Source organism: Silurus meridionalis, chromosome 17, assembly GCF_014805685.1.
Source record: "Silurus meridionalis isolate SWU-2019-XX chromosome 17, ASM1480568v1, whole genome shotgun sequence".
In the NCBI taxonomy this organism is placed as follows: Eukaryota; Metazoa; Chordata; class Actinopteri; order Siluriformes; family Siluridae; genus Silurus; species Silurus meridionalis.
This window is the reverse complement of record NC_060900.1, coordinates 23,704,487-23,728,665: the sequence shown is the minus strand read 5'-3', so window position 1 is coordinate 23,728,665 and position 24,179 is coordinate 23,704,487. Positions and strand designations below refer to the sequence as shown.

Here is a 24,179-nt window from a genome sequence, read left to right as displayed (position 1 = left end):
CACCATGGAGGGCTGGACCACTGTCCTGTACAATGTCAGTTCATGTACACACACACACACACACACACATGCATACATATAATCAGTCATTACCTGTGTGTGTATTTTTTCAGGCTAATGATGCATTAGGACCCACATGGAACTGGCTATACTTCATCCCTCTCATAATCATCGGCTCCTTCTTTGTGCTCAACCTGGTGCTAGGAGTTCTGTCCGGGTAAGTGTATGTGTGTGTGTGTGTGTGTGTGTGTGTGTGTGTGTGTGTGTGTGTGCGTGCGTGTGCAGATAAGCATAGCATAATGTGTGTTTTGCCTCCAGTGTGTTAAAATATTAAATTACTGTGTGTGTGTGTGTGTGTGTGTGTGTGTGTGTGTGTGTGTGTGTGTGTGTGTGTGTGTGTGTGTATGTGCAGAGAGTTTGCTAAGGAGAGAGAGCGTGTGGAGAACCGAAGAGCTTTTATGAAGCTCAGACGTCAGCAGCAGATCGAGAGAGAACTAAATGGATATCGAGCTTGGATTGATCGAGCAGGTGATCATCATCATAGACACACACACACTTAAAGATTGTTGAATAATGATGATATGAATTCTTTTGTGTGTTTACGTGTGTGTGTGTGTGTGTGTGTGTGTGTGTGTGTGTGTGTGTGTGTGTGTTTTAGAGGAAGTGATGCTGGCAGAGGAGAATAAGAACTCTGGTCCTTCAGCTCTGGATGGTGAGCATGTGTTCATCATATTACACAGCAGTTAAAGGAACACCCTGTGACATCATCAACAACATTGTTACAGAATAACACTGTTACACAACACATAGACATAACACTGTATCATCGCATTGTTGCAATTTAACTCTGTAACATTTAAAACATAAACTAACAGAATTGTGTAATACAATTCCACAAAATAACTTTGTAACATAACATTTTAAGGTTTCTATGTAACCTAATGCCTCAGTGTCACTGTGTAACATAACATCTCGAAGTAACTTTGTAACCTAGCACCAAATTTGTAACATTTCACTGTAACATAACAGCTCACAAAACTGGAATTTACCATCTCAACATAACTTTATAGCATAATACGTCAATAACGATGTAACATACACATCGAAGTAACTCTGTAACATAACAATGTAACCTAACAACTCAACATTCTGTGACATATCACGGAAAGACCTCTACATAGCTCTGTAACATACTTTAACAAAACACCTCAAAATAACTCTGTAGCATAGAACTATAACATAACACCCCAATGAAGGTCTGTAACATAACAATTTAATTTAGCTCTGTAACATAACACCTTAATGTAACTCTGTAACATAAAACCTTAATGTAATGCTGTAACATAACTTAATGTAACTATGTAACATGCTTTAATGTAACTTTGTAACATGACATCTCCAACTAACTCTGTTACATATCACCTTAATGTATCTCTGTAACATAACTAACATAACATCTTAGTGTTTACCCCTTTACCCCTCAATGTAACATAAAACCTTTATGCAATGCTATAACATACCTGTAACTTTACAACATAACACCTTCATTTATCTTGGTAACATAACAAAATACCTCACTATAATTCTGTAACATAACATCTTGAAGTAAATCCGTAACATAACACCTTCATGTAGCTTTGTAACATAACTTTGTAGCATTCCGTAGTACCTCACAATAACTCTGTAACATAATGTCTCAAGTTAAATGTGTAACATAACTTTGTAACATTATACCTGAGTGTAATTCTGTGACATAATGTCTCAATGTAACTCTGTAACATAACACATTAATGTCAGTATGGAACATAACTGTAACATAACCCCTTAATGCAGAGGTAGGAAGTAACGAAGTACAAGTACTTAGTAACTGTGCTTAAGTAGATTTTTCTGGTACCACTATTTTACTTCACTATTTATTTTTTAGACAACTTTTTACTTTCACATTTTTACACAAATATCTGCTTTTTGCTTCTTACATTTTCAAAACAGCCTTGTTACTTTTGTTTGAATCTATTTGGTGAACTGTCAATATTTTCCTTCTCATTGTGCACAGTTTTCAGCCCATCAACCTATTTCCTGTCATTGCACGGCTTTTTCAATCTACCACTGGTGTATCATTTCCTGGTTATCACACACCACAGACGTAGACTAGTTTACAAAGCTAACAATAAGCAAATCAGAAGGCAACAAGAAGTATGGGGCTAACATGGATGAGACAGAGGGAGTCAGTGATGTAAACATGACCTGAGAACAGAGACATTCCTGATCGTCATCATTTTTTCTCTGCTTGTGTTCTATATGGTGGATGTTCAGTGTGGATACATTCATTAGGTCACAAAACTTGAAAGTCGTTTTGTATTAATATATTAATTTGGGCTGTCAAATATTACAATTAAAATAATAAAAATCTATTTTAACAGCACAAATTTTATCAACTTGCAATTAATTTAGCGTGCATTTCTGTATAACAATTTTTATAAAAAACATATACAAATAAATATAAAAGAGGCAAATTAAAACATTCAATACAACATACGTTTATTCACAACGTCAACCATGATGCTCGCAGCTGGCAATTAACCCTCTGGGGTTGACAAACATGCCGGCGTGTTTTGTGGCATTTTTTCCTCATAACACCAAAATGAACGTCTTTTTTTATCATACAGATAAGGGCAATACATCAATACAATCATACTGTAATAACAACAAAATGCTGTTGTAAAATAATGAAAACAGAAAATTGGGTAACTGTCATCTCTCGTAAATAAAAATAAATTAAACTGAATCTCAGTTAATACTTGCCTCACAGACATAATAAATATTTGAATAGAAAGCTCGAAATGCCTAATTTTAAATAAACAAATTTACATCGAAAACAAATATTTAGTTTCTCCGGTATCACCTTATTAACCGTCCATGTGGAAATATAGCAAAGGTTCTGTTTGGTGTCCCACTGACTTACGTAATTTAACACACGATAATTACTTTAGAACATTGACAAGAATATTTTGTCTTCATGCTCATGTTGATTAGAGTATATAGAAATTTGAAAAGTATTAATTTATTAAGTATTAAAGTATTAAAGTTGCGATTAATCATAATTTAACTCATGGCAATCATAAAATTAATTTGCAATTAAATATTTTAACCGAATATTAATATTAATATCTAATATTAATATGACGTGACATCCAGTTTCAGCGTGACACTAAAACAGGTAGTAGTAATGACTACTTTTTACTTAAGTACACCTAATTTAACTTGAGTAAAAAAGTATAGTCAGTACTTCAACTTTTACCAGAGTCTTTTAAAACGAATGTCTGTACTTCTATTAAAGTGAAGGATGTGTGTATTTTTGCCTCTCTGCCTCAATGTAACTTTGTGACATAACACCTTAACATAACTCTGTAACATACCTTAATGTAACTCTGTAATATGACTTTTAAACATATTACCTCTCTATAATTCTGTAACAAAACACCTTAATGTAACTCTAATATAACTTTGTAACATAATACCTCACTATAATTCTGTAACATAACAACATAATGTACAATAACTCTGTAATATAATTTTGTAACATAATATCTCACTATAATTCTGTAACAAAACACCTTAATGTAAGGCTGAAATATAACTTTGTAACATAATACCTCACTATAATTCTGTAACTGTAACTTTAACATACCACCTTAATGCATCTGTAAAATAACTGCAACGTAACCCCTCAATGTAACTATAACATTACATCTTATTATAGATCCGTAACATAACTGTAACAATACCTTAGTGTAACATAAGGTGAAAGTGTATGTGTTGGAGTTTAATCTGTGGCTCTTTTCCTGACATTATGGGATTAGAGTATAATGTTCTCTCACTGTTCTCAGTGTTAAAGAGAGCCACCACCATTAAGAGAAGGGGAGTGGACACCATCTGTCATGGTCCTGAAGAACAGTGTGTGGATATTGTGTCTGTTGGTAAATACAACTTACATATGAATGCACATACAATCACACAACCAAACACACACACACACACACACATACACACACACATACACATACACACACAAAATCAGATCTACAAGTAAAGACACATACATTGCCAGTAAATAGAGAACTTTTTTGAAATAGACAATAAAAAATAATTAGTATTGCATATTAGAAGTGTCCAATGCAGGTCAAAGGGGAGGAAGTATTGTCATAACACACATCACATTTCCCACAAGCCACTGCACTTCATTAAATATGTCACATGTGTGTGTTACATTTCACTGATAACGAGAAACATGTTTTATCCACGATCAGTTTCTGTGTTTTATGTTCATGGTTATTTTGTGTTTTGTTTTGTGTACTTAGTATCATTTGTTATAATGTGTTTGCACTCTAAAAAAAAATTACACACTACACATTTCCTGCTTTATTTTATGACAATTATTTTGTAGATCATATTTAATTAAAAATAAAAATTAATAAAAAATGAATTTCCTGACATTTATATTTAGGAAGTTGATTCATGATAAAATATTTTTAATTATTATTAGATTACTTAATTCATTATAATAAAGCAAATTATAATACTACTTATTATTAATTATTAATCATTATTTGTTTTATTTTTAATTAATTCTTATACTTGTTGCCTCTCAGGTGGACCGATAAACAGGGCGAGTATCCGGAGTGTGAAGCGAGGGCCCACAGCCTATTTCAAGAGGAAAGAGAGGATGTTGCGTATCTCAGTCCGCCGTATGGTCAAGACACACACTTTCTACTGGACCGTGCTGGGCCTCGTGGCTTTAAACACCATCTGTGTGGCCATCGTTCATCACAACCAGCCCGAGTGGCTCTCCAACTTACTCTGTACTACACATATACACAAACACACATGCACACACACATGCATAATGTGTTATACCACAAACAATTAATTATTTTAATAATAATCACTGTAATAAAAAAGAGAATCCATTATTATTTTTAAAGCACATTTCTCCCTGCCTGTAACTTTAAAAAAAATCGTGGCATATGTGGTTAATGTGTGTGTGTGTGTGTGTGTGTGTGTGTGTGTGTGTGTGTGTGTGTGTGTGTGTGTGTGTGTGTGTGTGTGTGTGTGTTGCAGTCTTTGCAGAGTTTCTGTTCCTGGGTCTGTTCCTGATGGAGATGTTCCTGAAGATGTACGGTCTCGGCCCTCGACTTTACTTCCACTCCTCCTTCAACTGCTTCGACTTTGGAGTAAGTCTTGTGTGTGTGTATGTGTGTACAACTAAGTGGAAAGTAACAAATTACATTTACACACAATACTATAATTGAGTATTTTTTTGGTGTACTTTTTAAAGTAGATCTGTAATTTTACTTTTACTTAAGTATGTTTTGTTTCTAAGTATTGCACTTAGTTGCATTTTAATCATATCCATTAATCCTGCACTGATCGATTGATGGGTAGAACAAACGCTTTACTTACAAAAATGTCGATCAAGACAGATGCCAGTAATGCAGACACAGATGAAGCGAAATGCTGTCAAATTGAAAGGTGTTCAATGTGTGTGCTCACTGGCTGAATTCTGAATCTGCATTTTCCATTTCCTTCATTATTATAAATGCCATGATAACAAAAGATTTTTTTTTTGCTGTGAAAGTGCATAATCACATTCGACTCAAGTCATAGACTGTAGTTTTTTATTTTTATTAATGAATTTATTTATTTATTTTGTTTTTGCACTTTAATTTTTAAAGTTGTTCCCTTGATTGTTTCTTGTTGAAAAAAAAGAAACTCTGTACATTTGACTCTAAGTAAATTTTAAATGAGCTACATTTGACTTTTACTTTCATTGAAATAAACAGTCATATTAATTTTTCCACCTCTGTGTATAACTGTATACTAATTCAATGTGATGTTGTGTAGGTTATTGTTGGCAGTATCTTTGAGGTGATCTGGAGTTTCTTCAGACCTGGGATGAGTTTTGGGATCAGCGTGTTGCGTGCGCTCCGACTGCTGAGAATCTTCAAAATTACCAAGTGAGAGACAAAACAAACAAATAATCTAACAAGGAAGAAAGGAGCCCTGATTTAATTCTAGATATGTGTGGGAAATAATCATTGGCACAATAAATGCTATTTTTTGACAGATTCTCTTAACATGATTGGAGTTAGACATGAAGGCTTGTCTCAGTTGTGATTAAGGAGCAACCAAGTATTAACCATAAGATAAGATGAGATGAAATTAGATTAGATGAGGTCAGATAAATTAGAACTTTATTAATCCAGAAGAAAATTCCACTCAGGTGTGCCTACATTTTGCTTTTTTAGGTACTGGGCATCCCTGAGGAACCTGGTGGTGTCATTGATGAACTCAATGAAGTCCATTATCAGTTTATTGTTCCTCCTCTTCCTCTTCATCGTAGTGTTTGCTCTGCTGGGTATGCAGTTGTTCGGGGGGAGGTGAGTCCTCTGTATATTCAATGAGTCCTCTATATATTCAATTCATGTTCATTTCTTTACTTTTCACAATTGACATTGTCTTACCTGGCGTGACTGTAGCAAGAAGAAACTTGCTTAAATAGTATGAGAAGGAAACCTTGAGAGACACCAGATTTAAAATGGGAACCCATACTCTTCTGGGTGACACTAATAGTGTGGTTATCAATCATTAAAACATTACAAACACCCAAGAGTAAGAAATGTCATGAGCACCTGAGTGTGTGATTTTAGTTTTCAAGCTACTGAGCAACTCATAAATTAGCTCAAAATCTGAGATCATTATGGATTTATCACCAACTCCTCTATGCCAGAGCATATAATGGTCAATGATGACAGCATATGTAAAATGCTTTTGAATATTGATCAAGAGGTTGTTTATCATCTAAGTCAAACTCCCGAAATGCAACTGGCACTGGTACATCTCCAGTACTAGAGAAACAGTGGAGAGGAATTGGCAAAGCTGCTGTTCAAAAAAATTAACATGTGGGCATCAGCAGGCTGGCTGGCCATGAGCTGGATTTTTGTCAAAAAAATTTGTGTTGATTTGGGTGCTGATCTACAATCAGTTGTCCATGGGCTGAGAGGACTCAATGCCATTTCGGCTCTCCTGCTGCATCCATGTACCCGTAAAGTGTTATGTAGTTTTACTAAATCCACAGCAGATAAATCAAAAAACCTTGGCTAAAAAACAACAGAAACAGGTCAGGCCCAATAACAAAATGCAATCAGAATAACAAGGCTAAGTAATGTCAGATATACAAACACAAGATCTGAGTAAATTCTTCACAGTTAGAGTGTGAACAAGAGTCTCATATATATATATATATATATATATATATATATATATATATATATATATATATATATATATATATTGTGTGTGTGTGTTAGTATGTTAGTTTGCTGTGTCCTGAACTGCAGGAGATTAAATTTGACTTAATGCAGGAAGTGATGCGACAGTGATGTAAAAAAAAAAACACATAAACACATACCACATACAATTGGCATATAGGTATAAGTATGAAAGAGACTAAAACCTTGTTAATAAGTGATGCAATGTAAAAGCAGTTTGTTCAGTTTTTCTCTGGGGTTTTTTGTCCCTCAGGTTCATCTTTGAAGAATTCACTCCTACTAACTTTGATACTTTTCCAGCTGCCATCATGACCGTGTTTCAGGTATAACTCCAACTCACACAATGCATGTTTGACCCTTTTCAGTATCCACATTACTCTGGAGAAAAGGTCCAATATTCAATTTAGGTTTTTAATTTTTCTTTTCTTTTCTTTTTTTGCTTTTATTACTTGAATTATAACCTAGACAAGTACCAGTGTCAGAACGAATGTAACAGTTTTACCACAATTCTGTCTGTGTTGTGTCATGATTCTAGATACTTACAGGAGAGGACTGGAATGAAGTGATGTACAATGGGATTCGCTCTCAGGGTGGAGTAAAGTCGGGAATGTGGTCTTCTATTTACTTCATTGTCCTCACTTTGTTTGGAAACTGTATCTTTTATCTCTTGGTTTTACATCATGTCTTATTTAAGATGGCTGATAGATAATATTAGTATTACTTTAAGCTTTACTTTGCATGTTCAGGAAAAAGGACTTCTGACCAGGAGGTTGAGAGTTCGAATCCCAGTATCACCAAGGTGCCTTGATGGGCCTCTGAACAAAGCCTGCAACCCTCAACTGCTCAGCTGTGTAAATAAAATAGCTTTAAGTTGTTCTGAATAAGGGTGTCCATTAAATCCCCTGAATATAGCAGGGAGTAGGGAGGTGCTGGCTCAAAGTTTAAGGCGTTGGATTTCTGCTTGGAAGGTTGTGAGTTTAAATGCCAACACCATCAAGCTACCACTGCTGTGGACTTGAGGAAAGTTCTTAACCCCTTACAAGCTCAGTTTGAAAAATGATGTTATGATATGATAGCTGTGGATTATTACTTTATACTATGGTCACTTACCATCATTGACAAGTTAAAGCTGTGATTGATGATTTAGAGCAAAATTAATTGAATCATTCAACTGAATGTAAGTCTGAAAATGTAAAAGGTCATTTTTAGTTTCACTGGACTCATAAGTTAAGTGGAAGATTGCGAATTTTACTCAAATAATGTGGTATAGCTTATTTAACAATATCTGTGTTGCTGTTGATCCTCCAGATCCATTCTTCTGTAATTACTTCCATTCTAAGGTCTATAAACACATGTTCTACTTTAAAATATGGTTGTGTTTTCAGCGTTACCCCAAAACCTTAACCTAACTACCAGACACGCTACTGAACGTCTTCTTGGCTATCGCTGTAGACAATCTGGCCAATGCTCAAGAGCTCACCAAGGTAACAACATCTGCTATCTTTAACCAGAACATGTATTTCATTTTAATTTAAATAAGTGAATTATTCAGGTTTTAGGGTAAGTGATGGCATTACAGAGAGAGGCATTTCACATATGGAGGGTGAATACCATTTAACTAAAGCAAGAAACCCAGTTAAGACTCCAAACCTCTACACTACAACCACAACTGTGCACCTACATCATCTGGAGCAGTTCAGAATCAATATGTGTCTAATAACATGACAAAAAGATTAAAATGTAAATATGATACAACCTACTCACCAGAGATGCAGACTCATAATTTGCAGCGCTCCTTTGCCAACCTTTCACAATCACAATCCAGTATTTGCACTGACCATGGTATAAACATTGTGTATGTAGTCTGTGAAACATTCTTGTGACTCTTCTGAATGTCTGGTGTTGTCATGTGACCTAAAAATAAGGATTGTTAGCATATTCAGGATCATGAACACATAAGTATGTATGCTTACTTTCTGTCATTTGTGTACAGGATGAAGAGGAGGAAGAGGCAGCGTTTAATCAGAAACATGCTCTGCAGAAAGCGAAAGAGGTCGGCCCCATGTCCTCCTTCATCTCCTCAGAGTAAGTGGGCGGAGTTCAGCCCAGCTTGTTCGCCACCTACTGACTAACACGACTAACCCCAACATCGTCTACTAGTGTGTTTAGTTCTTACTGCTGTCACTGGTTTAGTTAGAAACAGGACATGTGCACTGTTAAAAAGTAGCCGAGGAGTTCCTTTAAGGTTCAATCAAAGCGTTAGCCGAGGTATTATCTGAGACGGAGATAGAGACAGTGTGGATTCGTCTGGTGCCTGATTATGACCTGTCTATAATTCTGTTTGGATCGACTTAATAGGAATGTAGTATGCGCTAATCCATCGTTAGTCCTCCACAAATTTTTGTTAAAAATGTTTATTTGAACAATTGAAACGTTCCGCTTTTTTGACGTTGTTTTTATCGACCATCTGCTTTATACGTATTCAACTTCACAACAAAATTTTCCACAAATCTCACAACATAATCAATCATTTCAACTCACTATTAATTCATAGGTTTCTTTCACACTTTGTTGCTTATTAATTCTAAAGTAAAATAATTGGCTGGGACACTTTTTCTGTGAAAAAATAATAATAATTTAATAATCCTCAAAAAAGGCAGAAATCAATGAACTGAAATCTTAAATTTAATATCTGCACAACAGAAATATTAATTTGTTTACCCAATCATTCATTATTTTTAAAGTTTGTTCTTCGACTAAATGAAGCTATAATACTGAGGTAGGTTAGGAAACCTAGCGTGCACTCAGCATTCCAAAACATCCCAAAGATGGTCAGTAAGGTTGAGTTCAGAGCTTTATTGAAGACCACTTTAGATCTTCCATTCCAACCCATGTAAAGCATATCTTCATGGAGCTGGCGTTACTGTATGTACATGCTGGAACAGGTTTGGGTCTCCTAGTTTAAGTAAAGAGAAACGCTTGGATCGGCACAACTGCCTGATGAAAGGCCTACAAAAATTTGGATGCCAATAAATTTGTGGAAAAGGTCTGCGGAAAATATGCTGGATAAGTCAGGTGTTCTTTGAGCACATTTTCTGTTTGCCAATAAAACTAGACACTCTTTCAAGTTTCAACTTGAAATTTAAATAAAACTTGCTTTATTATAATTTTAGGACACGAAATAAGAAACTAAATTGGACTCTAATCAAGTCACTTCCACTGGCTACTGTTATAATGATGTTAAATTCGTTGTTTTGGGTATTTTCAGCTTTACCTCCACCTCAGGCCAACATTTATTGAAAGATTTGGTTCATTTAATTATAAATTGAATGAAAGCTTTCAAACATAGGAGTGGGAGGACCCTGAAACTACAAAAATATACCTCTCTTTCTCATACAATACACACATACACACACGTGCATGGTTGGTGTAAAGGAAGCACTGCATGACTGTAGTTTTATCACCTGAGCATGTGCTAACCGCAAAACTTCACATTCTCAGAGTGAACAAATGTGAAAGCAGAAAAGGCCGTCGTTGTTGCATTTTTGTAATGTGTAAGTTGTGGTATTTGAATAGTATATGTGCTTCCGACCTCAGTGTCAGAACGCATCGGTTGGTCTGAATGACATCAGGTGGAGGGGTCCGGGAGGGGAATGCAAAGAATGCAAACTTTTTTTTTTTGCATCTTGTCACTGAGTTGAGAATGCAGCAGCAATCTGATAGGTCAAAACCTTTAAATCGTTATTCCTTTTTTGCACGAGTGTCGTTCGGATCCTGCATGTCTGAACTTGCTCGAAAAAAAAAGAACGAATGAAAAAGTAAAAAAAAAGATGATAAATGAGCGCATGCTTTCTTAAATCAGCACGACACTGAAAACTTCAATGAAAAGAAAAGAACCGAAAATGATTCAGGATGTTGTTTTCTCTTGTTTTGTGTTTTTTGTGAGTGTGTGTTCGTGGACGTGTTTGTGTGAGTATGTATGTTAGTGCTTCTGCGTAAGAATTCCATTTATAAATGTCATATATGTTCTGTGTTTTCTTCTACTGTCTTATTAACATGTGAAAAAAATGATTGTACATGTTGCTCCTGATCTAATACTACATTCATCCTGTTGTCATGTGATGCTTTGGCGGCTCAGTCACACAGACCAAAACCAGTGAACGTTTACATCCCGTTTTAGAAAAAATAGAAATACACAGATGAATTTGACCCTTTTTTAACTCATTACGCTTTTTATTAAGGCAAACTTGTGCGTGGTCTCTGAGTGGGAGGGGCATACTCAAGCTTCCCTGTCAGTCATAGAAACTAATCAAATGCATCAGTAAACTCATGTATTCAGAAAAAGGCGAATAGCACTTGTCTCTGAGTGTATTACTTCACTCCGTGGGTTTGATATTCCCCGCCTTCTCTGGTTGGGTAATAATAATAATAATAAGTGTAATAATCTGCTTCTTATCAACAATTTCCCTGTGGGATTTCAACGATTTCCTTGTAGGATCAATAAAATATTCTGATTCTGATTTCTGAATCGTAATGATGATATCAAATTAAATATCATAAATCATAATATGCAAGCATAAATGTAAAAATATGGATCTTGCTCATATACAAAGGGGTGGAGCTTAGCTAAGGAACATTTCAAGCTATTTGATAAAGATATGTGACTTATATATGAGAAAGAATGCAAACGGGAGAGAGAATCTCCAAATACAATAAACCAGAGCGGGTTTAGCTACGAGTCAGTTGGAGCAAATTTAGGATAATAAACCTCTTCGGACATGAGAAGGAAATAAAAGGGGGTGGAGCTTAACACCTATTAATACAGCAAGATATGGTGGGGCTTAGCTAAGAGTCAGTTGAAACAATTTGAGGAGGATATATGTCTTTATATATAAGTAAGAAATCAGGAGGCAGTGTTTAACGACTATTAATAAAATTTAGGGGTGTGGCTTAACTAAAGCTTCAATTGGAGCAATCTGCGGAGGATAACACCTGTTGAAAAACAAAGAAGAAATCAGAGTGTGTGGGACTTAACAGCTATTTATACAAGATAAGGGGTGTGACTTAGCTAAGTGTCACTTATGAGTTTAGGTATTCTGAAAAAACACTGTTAGTCATTTTATTCATATTTAGACAAATGATTTTCAACCAATCAGAAGATTATTTTCTTAACTGAAAGATAATTTTGATGCAAAATAAAAAGTTTGGTTTATTAACCTGTTTATGTTCCCACCACTTTTAGACTCTGAGATGCAACATTTTATTTCTTGCAAATAAACAAAAATTAAAATTGGGCTTAAGCGCAGAGTCGAGTACGACAGTCACTATGACTAATGTTAAGTCGAGTGCTCTGATGCCTTTTGGACTGTGTTGCACTGGGTGTGTTTTTGTCTTTGTTCCAAAAGCACTAATGTCTTGTTTTCAAACCAATTGCTCATTGATTAAACGGACCAAACAAGAGTTCAAGAGCCAGTAAGTAAACAACTCAGTCTGCTCGTTCTGTTCGATTCTGATTCTCAAATCTTTCACCTCACTGTCACTTTTTTGTTCCAAATCTGATTATTGCTTTAACATCAGCTTTGATTTATTTATTTATTTATTATTTAATAATTCTGTAAATGCTTATATTATTGTTATTCCATCATAAACAGACTCTTGTATATTAGCTTGTTTTTTTTATATTAATTTTATTACCATCCTAATGGTTTTAGTCTGCTGGGTTTTACAGCATCAGATCACATGACCCTTTCTACAATGTGTCCTGAAATGACTCTAACAGCAACAGAAACAGAATTGGGTTTAAAATATAACTGGTCACGTTTAGAAAGGGTTTTATGGCTCATACAGTAAACACATAAAAAAATACACCATTAGTACCGTCATTAGTGTCATTCGTTTAAATTGAGTTTAAGCCCACATGAAAAGGAAATCAAGTGAGAAGCATGTAGTTTGTACATTTAGAGAGATTTGGATTGTTGCATTGTTACTTCTCCTTGCTGACAATTATTTCTGTTTGTTTTTTCCTCCCACAGGAGGAGAAGACGGCCGTATCTGTACAGGAAGCGCGTGCTGATCCACCGCGGCCGCACGGCTTTCTCTCTGGAGGAGTCGGACAGTTTCAGTGACGCTCCTCCACTCAATTCCTCTCGCTCTTTCATGTCCAGGAGAGAAAGACGCAGGCGTCTGACCATGTCCGTGTGGGAGCAAAGGACCAGCCAGCTCCGCCGCCATCGCCAAACGTCTAGCCGGGAAATCCTCTACGGCTCGTCGATGTGCCACCACCGGACACAAGAACACTCCTCCGAGAACCCTCACTCACTGGAGATCAGTTCCGCTCTTGACCCTTTGGAGTCTCTCGAGCCATCCATGGAGGAGCAGAACGTCTCTGTCGCGCTGCCGGATCCTCCGGAACCGCAAAACTCACCAGACACCAAAGATTCCTACCCAAATACCACACAGACCCGGATCAGCACTACTCTGGAGCTTCTGGATCCTCTGGAAGCGGCGAAGGAAGAGCAGAACATTGAAAATGCCCAGGTACCCTCCGAGGAATTTCAGGATAAAAACCACTTGAGCGTCCGGAGGCCGAACGGGGAGCGGCGACAACGAGGGACGCGTAAAAACAGCAAACATGGCAAACCCAGGAACTCGGAAACACACCATAAACGACACGATGAGACGAACGCAGGCGAACGCAGCCGCTCAACTAGCCGGGAACGGAGGACGAGAAATGAAGAAGAGGAAGAGGAGGAGAAGAAAAGCATCAACGATGGAGGTGTCAGTAAAGAGGAAAAGACCACTGAGGATCGGTGAGTTCATGCTTCTTTGTCAATTCTCAGAAACATAAAAAGTTGAGGTTTTTTATTTTATTTTATTAACATAAGTTATAAAAGACTGAGTGTTTGTAGCTGCTATAATGTAAGAAAACGTAAAACGTATGTAAGGTGTTGCTATGGAAACAATGAAAAATCTTATCAACTACATTTGTTTATATATATATATATATATATATATATATATATATATATATATATATATATATATATATATATATATATTATGGAAAATATTAAATATTTTCCAAAGCAGTCCTGGAAATGACAATCTGTTTGATGTGTTTAATAATAGTACTTACAGCATATGAACCAGATAAGGTTTAACAGAAGAAATGTGTTTTTCTTTGTAGCTCTGTGTGAGTGTGTATGTGTGTGTGTGTGTGTGTGTGTGTGTGTGTGTGTGTGTGTGTGTGTGTGTGTGTGTGAGAGAGAGAGAGAGAGAGACACAGTAGGCTGTAAGTTTGGCAGACAGTTATGAAATAGAGCCAGACTGTGTGTTCATATCTGCTCTGTCAGTGTTGTGACACTCAAAGCAACACCACGTTTAAAAAAAACAAATAGGACAAACTGGCAGATTTTTAACACATAAAAAACCTGTGGAGGATGGAGGAATCGCTGTATCACAATGTATTTATGGTCATGATTGTGTCAAATATGATCATTTCACCTTGCTGTACACCAGACGTGTGCATGCTAACGGCTCCTACACTGGATATGGGTTTGTCCTGCAGAGATCTGGCCATGAACTCCGAGCCGGCCACACTCCAAATCACAGACAGCACAACACTGGTGTCTGCAGTCACTTGCAAGGCCACTACTGAGGGAGAAAACAACAACAACCAAGACAAAACATCTCTCAGCACAAATGTGGTGATTGAAGACACGGACACCACAGTGGGATTGGAGCTCTCCACTATTACAAGTACAAGATAAACAAACATAAAATCGAAATCTCACATATATATATGTAAACACATATGTTTATTATTAGTGAAACTAAACTCAAGATAGAGCATGAAGACAAAATCTTCTTGTAAATGTAATTTGGTGATTTAAATTACATAAATCATCCAGACACCAAACAGAACTTTTGCTATGTTTCCACACGGATGGATTTAATCACGGATGTGTGCACCATGACAGATTTTTTTGAAAGTGAGTACACCCCTTACATTTCAGCAACTATTTTATTATATATTCTCAAGGGACAATATTATAGAAATTAAACTTGGATATATTTTACAGTAGTCAATGTGCAGCTTGTATAGCAGTACAGATTTACTGTCCTCTAAAAATAACCCAACATACAGCCATTTAAATAGCTGGCAACAAAAGTGAGTACACCCTAAGTCAACATTTTAAAACTGTGTCCAAAGTGTCAATATTTTGTAGCACTCTCTTAATCCTCCTGGGCATGGAATTCACCAGAGCTGCACAGGTTGTTGCTGGGATCCTCTTCCAATCCTCCACAATTACATCATGTAGCTGCTGGATGTTAGACCCATGGCATTTTTCCACCTTCTCCTTTAGGATGCCCCACAGGTGCTCAATAGGGTTCAGGTTTGGAGACATACTTGGCCACTACATCATCTTCACTTTCAGCAACCTTTAGTGTTTGGGGTTGTTATAATGTTGCAAAACTGCCAGACAGCCCAGTTTCTAAAGGGAGGGCATCATCTTCTGCTTTAGAATATCAGTGCAGGTTGGAGTTGATGTTTCCCTCAATGAACCATATCTCCCCAGTACCAGCAGCACTCATGCAGCCCCAGACCATGATGCAAGGCAAAACTTTCTTGGTACTCCTCACATTCTGGACACCATCTGAGCCAAACAAGTTTATCCTAATCTCATCAGACTTCAGGACATGGTTCCAGTAATTCATGCTCTTGGACAGGTTGTCTGGAGCAAACTGTCTGCTGGCTTTCTTGTGAGCCAGCTTCAAAAGAGGCTTCCTTCTGGGAAGACTGCCAGGCAAACTGGCTTGTTGCAGTGCGTGGCATATGGTCTGAGCCCTGACAAGAGGCCCTTCCGCTTCTGCAACCTCTAAAGCAATGCTAGCATCACTCATGCATCTGTTTTTTTGAAGCTGATTTCTGCACCTGACACACAGCTTGAGGACTCAACTTCTTTGATGGAACCTTTGCGAGGCCTTTTTTCTGAGTGGAACCTGTCTTAGAAAACCTTCTTACAGCCTAGGCCATCAATTAGAGAGCAACAATTTTAATTCACAAATCCTTAGAGTTCTTTGCTATGAGCTGCCATGTTGAACATCCAGTGGTCAGTATGAGATAATTGTATTTAAAGCACCAAATTGTAACGGCTTTAATACAAGATACACAAATTTGTATGGTCCTATCAAGCAGACAAAAACATGAACATGATGTACAGCTATCACTTAGGGTGTACTCACTTTTGTTGGCAGCGATTTAGACAATAATTACTGTATGTTCAGAGTTATTTTTAAAGCACAGCAAATGTCCTGTACTGCTATACTGCACATTGACTACTCTAAAATATATCCAAGTTTTATTTTTATAGTATTCTCCCTTTGAGATGATTTACTAAAATGGTTGCTTACAAGGGATGTACTTACTTTTGTGAGATAGATATATATAATCTCATGAGTCTCATGAGTTTCATGAGATTTCAGAGGCTAATAAATGGAATGAAATTGAACATCATTGCAGTGGATTATGAGAATTTTTTTTGTGCCGCAGCAAAAAATAAAGATCTGGAGGCATCAAAATCGGAGAAGGACGACGAGGAAGCAGCAAATCGTTCAAGAACTCCCCCAGACAGCATGTTCATTTTAAACCACACAATCCGTAAGAACTTGCTACAGTTATGACAGAATTACCATTGAACAGTTTGTACAGAACCCTTTTAACTTCCCACTCTCTCTCTCTCTTTCTCTCTCTCTCTCTTTCTCTCCCTCTCTCTCTCTCTCTCTCTCTCTCTCTCTATCTATCTCTCTCTCTCTCTCTCTCTCTCTCTCTCTCTTTTTCATTTTCTGTCTTTCTATGCCACTCAGGATTCGCAGGGCGTGCCATTATGTGGTCAATCTGCGTTATTTTGAAATGTGTATCCTGTTGGTCATCGCTGCGAGCAGTATCGCTCTGGCGGCTGAAGATCCAGTGGCTACAAACTCAGGATGGAATAAAGTAAAGCTTTTATTATCGTATTTATAATTTAAGATAGGTCAGGTAAAAACCTGAGTCCAATAACTGCATAAAGACAGTCAGGTCTGATTATTTAGGAATCCATCACGAAACCTTCAGACCAACAGAGAAATGTATTAAGCATTCATTATGATTTTGTGGGGGCAAATTACAATTTGGATGAAATGAACCAGGGCAGCGCTAGGACACAATCATTGTTGGGGTTATATTTAGCGCGCTAATGTCGGCTATTCATTTCATTTCATTTCATTATTTGCAGCGAACGAAGCGAACAGTGTTAATGTGCAGAGATGATGGATGATGGTCTTTGTTTAGCGTGCTTGTAGGCTGTAACTCCTATTTATTCTGCTTCATGATGTTTCCTCCAACAGGTGTTGCGCTACTTTGATTACGTGTTCACTGGAGTTTTTACATTTGAAATGATAATTAAGGTGAGAGAGTCTCAACTACTCATTATCATTTGTTAAAAGCTAGTAAATATTAATACAAACAAAAAAATATGTACATATCTATATATATCCTAATCTAAGACCAATCTGAATCCTTCCACTAGTGTTGAGTGGCAAGGCTGAAATCTTAAAACTTACCTGAGATTTTACAACCCCAGCCCTTTTAAAGTCTGAGTAACATGAAACTTTAACAGACCAGGACGATCTGAGTGAAACAGTTTTACTGACCCTAGGTATCTCTGAGTTGCAATTAACTTTCACTAACCCAGAGTTTTTCTGAGTAATATTTAACTTACTTACTCACCTTAAGTAGATTTTACACTTTACTAACCTCAACTTTTACACATTACCAACCCTGAGTTGATTTTATACCTTAACAACCCTGACTAACTTTTACACCTTAAAAAACCCCAAGTAACTTTTACACTTTACCAACCCCAAGTAACTCTTACACCTTACCACCCCTGACTAACTCCTATACCTTACTACCCTGACTAACTCTTACACCTTACCACCCCTGACTAACTCCTATACCTTACTACCCCTGACTAACTCTTACACCTTACCACCCCTGACTAACTCTTACACCTTACTACCCCTGACTAACTCTTACACCTTACTAAGCCCCTGACTAACTCTTACACCTTACCACCCCTGACTAACTCTTACACCTTACTACCCCTGACTAACTCTTACACCTTACTACCCCTGACTAACTCTTACACCTTACCACCCCTGACTAACTCTTACACCTTACCACCCCTGACTAACTCTTACACCTTACTACCCCTGACTAACTCTTACACCTTACTACCCCTGACTAACTCTTACACCTTACCACCCCTGACTAACTCTTACACCTTACTACCCCTGACTAACTCTTACACCTTACTACCCTGACTAACTCTTACCCCTTACTACCCTGACTAACTCTTACACCTTACTACCCTGACTAACTCTTACATCTTACTACCCCTGACTAACTCTTACCCCTTACTACCCCTGACTAACTCTTACACCTTACTACCCCTGACTAACTCTTACATCTTACCACCCCTGACTAACTCTTATACTTTACCACCCCTGACTAACTCTTACACCTTACCACCCCTGACTAACTTGTATACATTATCACCCCTGACTAACTCTTACACCTTACCACCCCTGACTAACTCTTACACCTTACCACCCCTGACTAACTCTTACACCTTACCAACTCTAAGTACATTTTACACCTTAACAACACTGAGTATCTCTTACACTTTACCAACCCTGAGCAACTCTTATACTTTTACTTATACTCTTATACCATAACTTTTACATATTACTAACATATTACTAATGTGTGTGTGTGTGTGTGTGTGTGTGTGTGTGTGTGTGTGTGTGTGTGTGTCTAGATGATCGAGCAGGGCCTAATCCTTCATGATGGCTCTTATTTTCGTGATCTGTGGAACATTCTGGATTTTATTGTGGTTGTAGGAGCACTGGTGGCATTTGCTCTGACGTGAGTGTTTGATGGTGGCTACTTTGAAGAATTGAAAACATAAAACATATTTTTGGTTAATTAAATATGTTTATGTTGACTACATATTTCCATATTTGTTCTGTCATAATTTCATTGCCTTTGAAAATTTTAAATAATATACATAAATAAAGAAAAACACTGAAGCAGAAAGTTTGGACAAACCTCCTGCTATCTATCTATCTATCTATCTATCTATCTATCTATCTATCTATCTATCTATCTATCTATCTATCTATCTATCTATCTATCTATCTATCTATCTATCTATCTATCTATCTATCTATCTATATCTATCTATCGACACAAACCAATACCAAATACATTGTTTATTAACACACAAAGTTTATATTTTAGATCACGTTTGAAAACAAAGCCTCAAATGAAATGAATTCAAGATATTATCTTTTCTACACACACACACACACACACACACACACACACACACACACACACACACACACACCTTATTAATGCTACAGGCTGCTATTTAATGAATATTTTGAGTAACCCTGTAAAAGACAGAGATAAAATAACATCCAGTCTCCAGCACACGGCCCAGCGCTATTTTAGTGAGTTTTAAATGGACTTTTACACCAGGGTTGACAGGTTTTGATAGACTTAACAAACAACTCAAAATCGACACAAAAAACCTGAAATTATCTGAAAAAAATTGGGAAAGACTACATCGATTTTTTTCCGCAGCATTTATGTAGGTCACTGTAGCATCCACACCATAATCCTTATTTTTCACGTTTTTCCAGGTTATTACATTTATTTATAGAAAGTGTTCTGTACACTATATTACTATATATGGTACTCTAGTATTATTCATAAACTGCTACCATCTTTTTTTTATGGATAATGAGAGTAGTAATAGTTCTGTGCATCTTAAAACTTACTATATTACAGAAAACAAACCCATGTCTCATATTCGTTAACTTGAAAGTATTAGTGGCAAAAAAGTGGGGATTAGTATTTTAGGTGGATGTAAAGTTTAGAGTGTGTGGATTTGTGAAGGAGGATTAATGCTTATTAAACAGTTCAACTAAAACGTGTACATTTACAACCCGTGTAAATTTCTTTGTCATGTAAGGATTTATTCTTAGTAATAATTTTTACTACTCCATACTTGGATTTTATGGTGCTTCAGATCTACTCAGAATTAAATTCATCAAAATATAAGACACCAGTTTAAATGTTGGAATGATATTTAACTGTGGTTTGTTTAACTGTGGTTGTCTGCCCCCTGCTGGATTGTTCCATTTTTCTTATTCACTTTTTGTTTTAATTAATTATTTTAGCTTATTTTTTTATTTTAGCTTGTAGCCTTGAAGTCAACTTTAAAACATGGTTTTGTTAATTTATTCATTACATATATATATATTTTGGGCTTTTTTTATATATGAGTAATATAATATATTGAGTAATATACAGTGTAATGTTTTATACTTCTTTCAGTTTGAATCCAATTTTGTGATTGCGAAATTCCTCATTTGTGAGTTGATAAGAAAGAGGTTAAATGTTAAGTGTGTGTGTGTGTGTGTGTGTGTGTGTGTGTGTGTGTGTGTGTGTGTGTGTGTGTGATGTGTTTTTACGTTTATACTTTGTGTTGACACACACTGCACATGCGCAGAGCTCTAGTCTGTTTACGGTTGTTTATGTTTGTTTGTTTGTTTGTTGGTTGGTTGGTTCCTGTTGGATTGTGGCTCCTCCCCTTCTTCTGCCAGGAATGTACTGGGGTAAAAACACACTTCCTACATTTGTGTGTATGTTTGTGTGTGTGTGTGTGTGTGTGTGTGTGTGTGTGTGTGTGTGTGTGTGTGTGTTTTACAATTTACTAACATTAAAAAAAAATAATGAGCATCTGATTGAGTGCACGTGTGTGTGTGTGTGTGTGTGTGTGTGTGTGTGTGTGTGTGTGTGTGTGTGTGTGTGTGTGTATGTGTGTCCTACAGGAATAATAAAGGAAGAGACATTAAAACCATCAAGTCCCTGCGAGTGCTGCGAGTGCTTCGGCCACTGAAGACCATAAAAAGACTTCCTAAACTAAAGGTGAGCAAAAGGGGCGGGGCCTGTCAAAAACAATGTTTAAAAAGAAATGAATATACAGGAAAAACATTTTAACTACAATTTTCAAATAAATAAATACTTTTATTACATTTATAAATAAAAATATAACATATAAGACATTTAATCAAGTACAGTATCTCACAAAAGTGACAATTCAGACAATAATGGCTGTATTTTGTGTTAAATTTTTATTTTTTATAATATATAATCAAATGGTTGCTGAAATGTGAGAGGTGTACTCACTTTTGAGAGATACTGTACATACTGTATATACTGTGTGTGTGTGTGTGTGTGTGTATATATACATATACATATTAGAGCTGTCAATGTTGATAAGGTCAGCATTAACGCAAATTTATTTTAACGGCACTAATTCTATTAACAGCCGAATAATTCAGCGCACATTTGTGACCATTTTTATCAAAAATATAAAAAAATTCCGTCCGTGTGGAAACATAGCAAAAGTTCTGTTTAATGTCCTGATGATTTACGTCATTTAAATATATAATTACTTTAGAACATTTACAAGAATATTTTGTCTTCATCCTCTATGTTGAGTTTGGTTTCACTAATAATAAACATAAATTTGCATAAAGCATCCATATTTGTCCATGAGCATGTTGATTAAAGTTTTCCAAACTTGAAAAGTATTAATTTAAGGTACATTTAAAAAAGATAAAAATCATGTGTTTTTTATTGATTGACAGCCCTGATATGTGTGTGTGTGTGTGTGTGTGTGTGTGTGTGTGTCTTTATCTATCTATATGTGTTAATGTGTACGTGTGTGTATGTGTATCTGTGTGTGTATATGTGTGTGTGTCTAGGCGGTGTTTGATTGCGTGGTGACATCTCTGAAGAACGTCTTTAACATCCTCATCGTCTATAAACTCTTCATGTTTATCTTCGCCGTCATCGCTGTGCAGCTCTTTAAGGGAAAGTTCTTCTATTGCACTGACGGGTCCAAGGACACGGAGAAGGACTGTCAGTACGTCTTACACACACATGTAAAACACACACGTGACTTTTCCACACAACATCACGCTTTAGTTGTCCTTACTGAAACACCTGCTGTAACCTGCATTACCTGCTGTGTGTGTGTGTGTGTGTGTGTGTGTGTGTGTGTGTGTGTGTGTGTGTTTCAGGGGTTATTACATCGACTACAACAAAGATAAGAAGGAGGTGAAGAAACGTGAGTGGAAAAGGCACGATTTTCACTACGATAACGTGATCTGGGCGTTACTCACACTCTTCACCGTCTCTACAGGAGAAGGCTGGCCTCAGTAAGTGCGTGTGTGTGTGTGTGTGTGTGTGTGTGTGTGTGTGTGTGTGTGTGTGTGTGTGTGTGTGTTTGTGTGTGTGTGTTTACATATTAATGACAGTTACCACCTCCTTTATCTCTCATATCTCTTAATAACAATGTGTATATTTATTTATTTATTTTTACAAGGTATTATTATTATCATTATATTAAAATTTTGTGTTTGTTTTTTGTTTGTTATGTGAATATTGGATCAGCGGCAAACCTCGATCCGAAATTCCGAAATAATGTGTTATGAATGGTTATCATAATCACTATTATTTCAACATACTGATGTGTGTATCTGTGTGTAAAACAGAGTTCTACAGCACTCAGTGGACGTGACAGATGAGGATCAGGGTCCGAGTCGGGGGAATCGGATGGAGATGTCCATCTTCTACGTCATTTATTTTGTGGTTTTTCCGTTTTTCTTTGTCAACATCTTTGTGGCTCTGATCATCATCACCTTCCAGGAGCAAGGAGACAAGATGATGGAGGAGTGCAGCCTGGAGAAGAACGAGGTGAAACACATATGCACATACACACACATAATGTACATCAACAAACACACACACACACACACACACACACACACACACACAGGTGGCAAAATACACACATCCTTCACTTAAGTAGAAGTACAGATACCTATGTTTTAAACGACTCAAGTTAAAAGTACCCATTACCAAAATATTCTTGTAAATTTTTGAAAGTAAATTACTAATTTACTGAATAATTTATTAAAGGTAAGTGTTTTAAAATACATAAATCATCAGAACATCAAATGGAACCTTTGCTATGTTTCTACATTAACGTTTATGAGGTGATACCAGAGGAACTGTACCTCTTCTAACTTTTATACTGATCTCATAATCAGAGAATATTTGTTTTCTATGTAACATGGTTTATTTAAAAGCTTTTTTATTCGTATATTTATTATGGCTGTGAGGCGAGTATTCACCAAGATTCAGGTTGTTTAATTTGTGTGTCTGTGAAGAGAGATGACAAAGCGTGCAACCTGTATGTTTTCTTTATTTTGCAAAAGCCCAGCATTTTGTTGTTATTATGAGTGTATACAAATAAAGGGAGACCCTTTACAGATTAGAATGATGTATTGCTCTTATCAAAATAACTTTTTAATTCATGTTTGTTTCAGCGTTATGAGGAAAGAAAAATGCGCTGTCGCGTTTGTCGACACCAGAGGGTTAATTGTTTGCATCATGGCAGATTTTAATGCTGATTTGAGACTTGGCACCTTAGTAAATCAAATGTTTATTTAATGTTTATTAATTATTTTTCGGTGGAGTTTTCAATAAACGTGTTTTGCATAAAAAAAAAATGTTGTCGCTCCTTCTAAATATCTATTTATTTATATTTTAATAAAACATGGTCAAATGTCACACTTTTTTACCTAATGTTTTTTTCCAGGCTGAACATCCACCATATAGAACACAAGCAGAGAAAATATGATGATCATGTGATCATGACTCCCTCT

The 24,179-nt window shown here is 36.5% G+C and overlaps 1 protein-coding gene across 1 annotated transcript in view; it reads left to right on the top strand.

The window, feature by feature from the left end:
• Positions 1-24,179, top strand: part of LOC124399672 (voltage-dependent R-type calcium channel subunit alpha-1E) — an 84,441-nt gene that overhangs the window by 44,447 nt on the left and 15,815 nt on the right. The window contains 25 exon segments of the mRNA XM_046870774.1: positions 1-34; positions 114-217; positions 413-528; positions 659-712; positions 3,888-3,977; positions 4,650-4,859; positions 5,119-5,231; positions 5,902-6,014; positions 6,306-6,437; positions 7,582-7,651; positions 7,864-7,981; positions 8,745-8,812; positions 9,322-9,413; positions 13,361-14,137; positions 14,896-15,086; positions 16,882-16,968; positions 16,971-16,989; positions 17,196-17,325; positions 17,715-17,774; positions 19,190-19,296; positions 21,045-21,056; positions 21,273-21,369; positions 22,212-22,372; positions 22,530-22,667; positions 23,004-23,205. The exon segment at positions 1-34 is cut by the window's left edge and continues 157 nt beyond it. Coding sequence (XP_046726730.1) covers positions 1-34; positions 114-217; positions 413-528; positions 659-712; positions 3,888-3,977; positions 4,650-4,859; positions 5,119-5,231; positions 5,902-6,014; positions 6,306-6,437; positions 7,582-7,651; positions 7,864-7,981; positions 8,745-8,812; positions 9,322-9,413; positions 13,361-14,137; positions 14,896-15,086; positions 16,882-16,968; positions 16,971-16,989; positions 17,196-17,325; positions 17,715-17,774; positions 19,190-19,296; positions 21,045-21,056; positions 21,273-21,369; positions 22,212-22,372; positions 22,530-22,667; positions 23,004-23,205 — 3,295 coding nt within the window.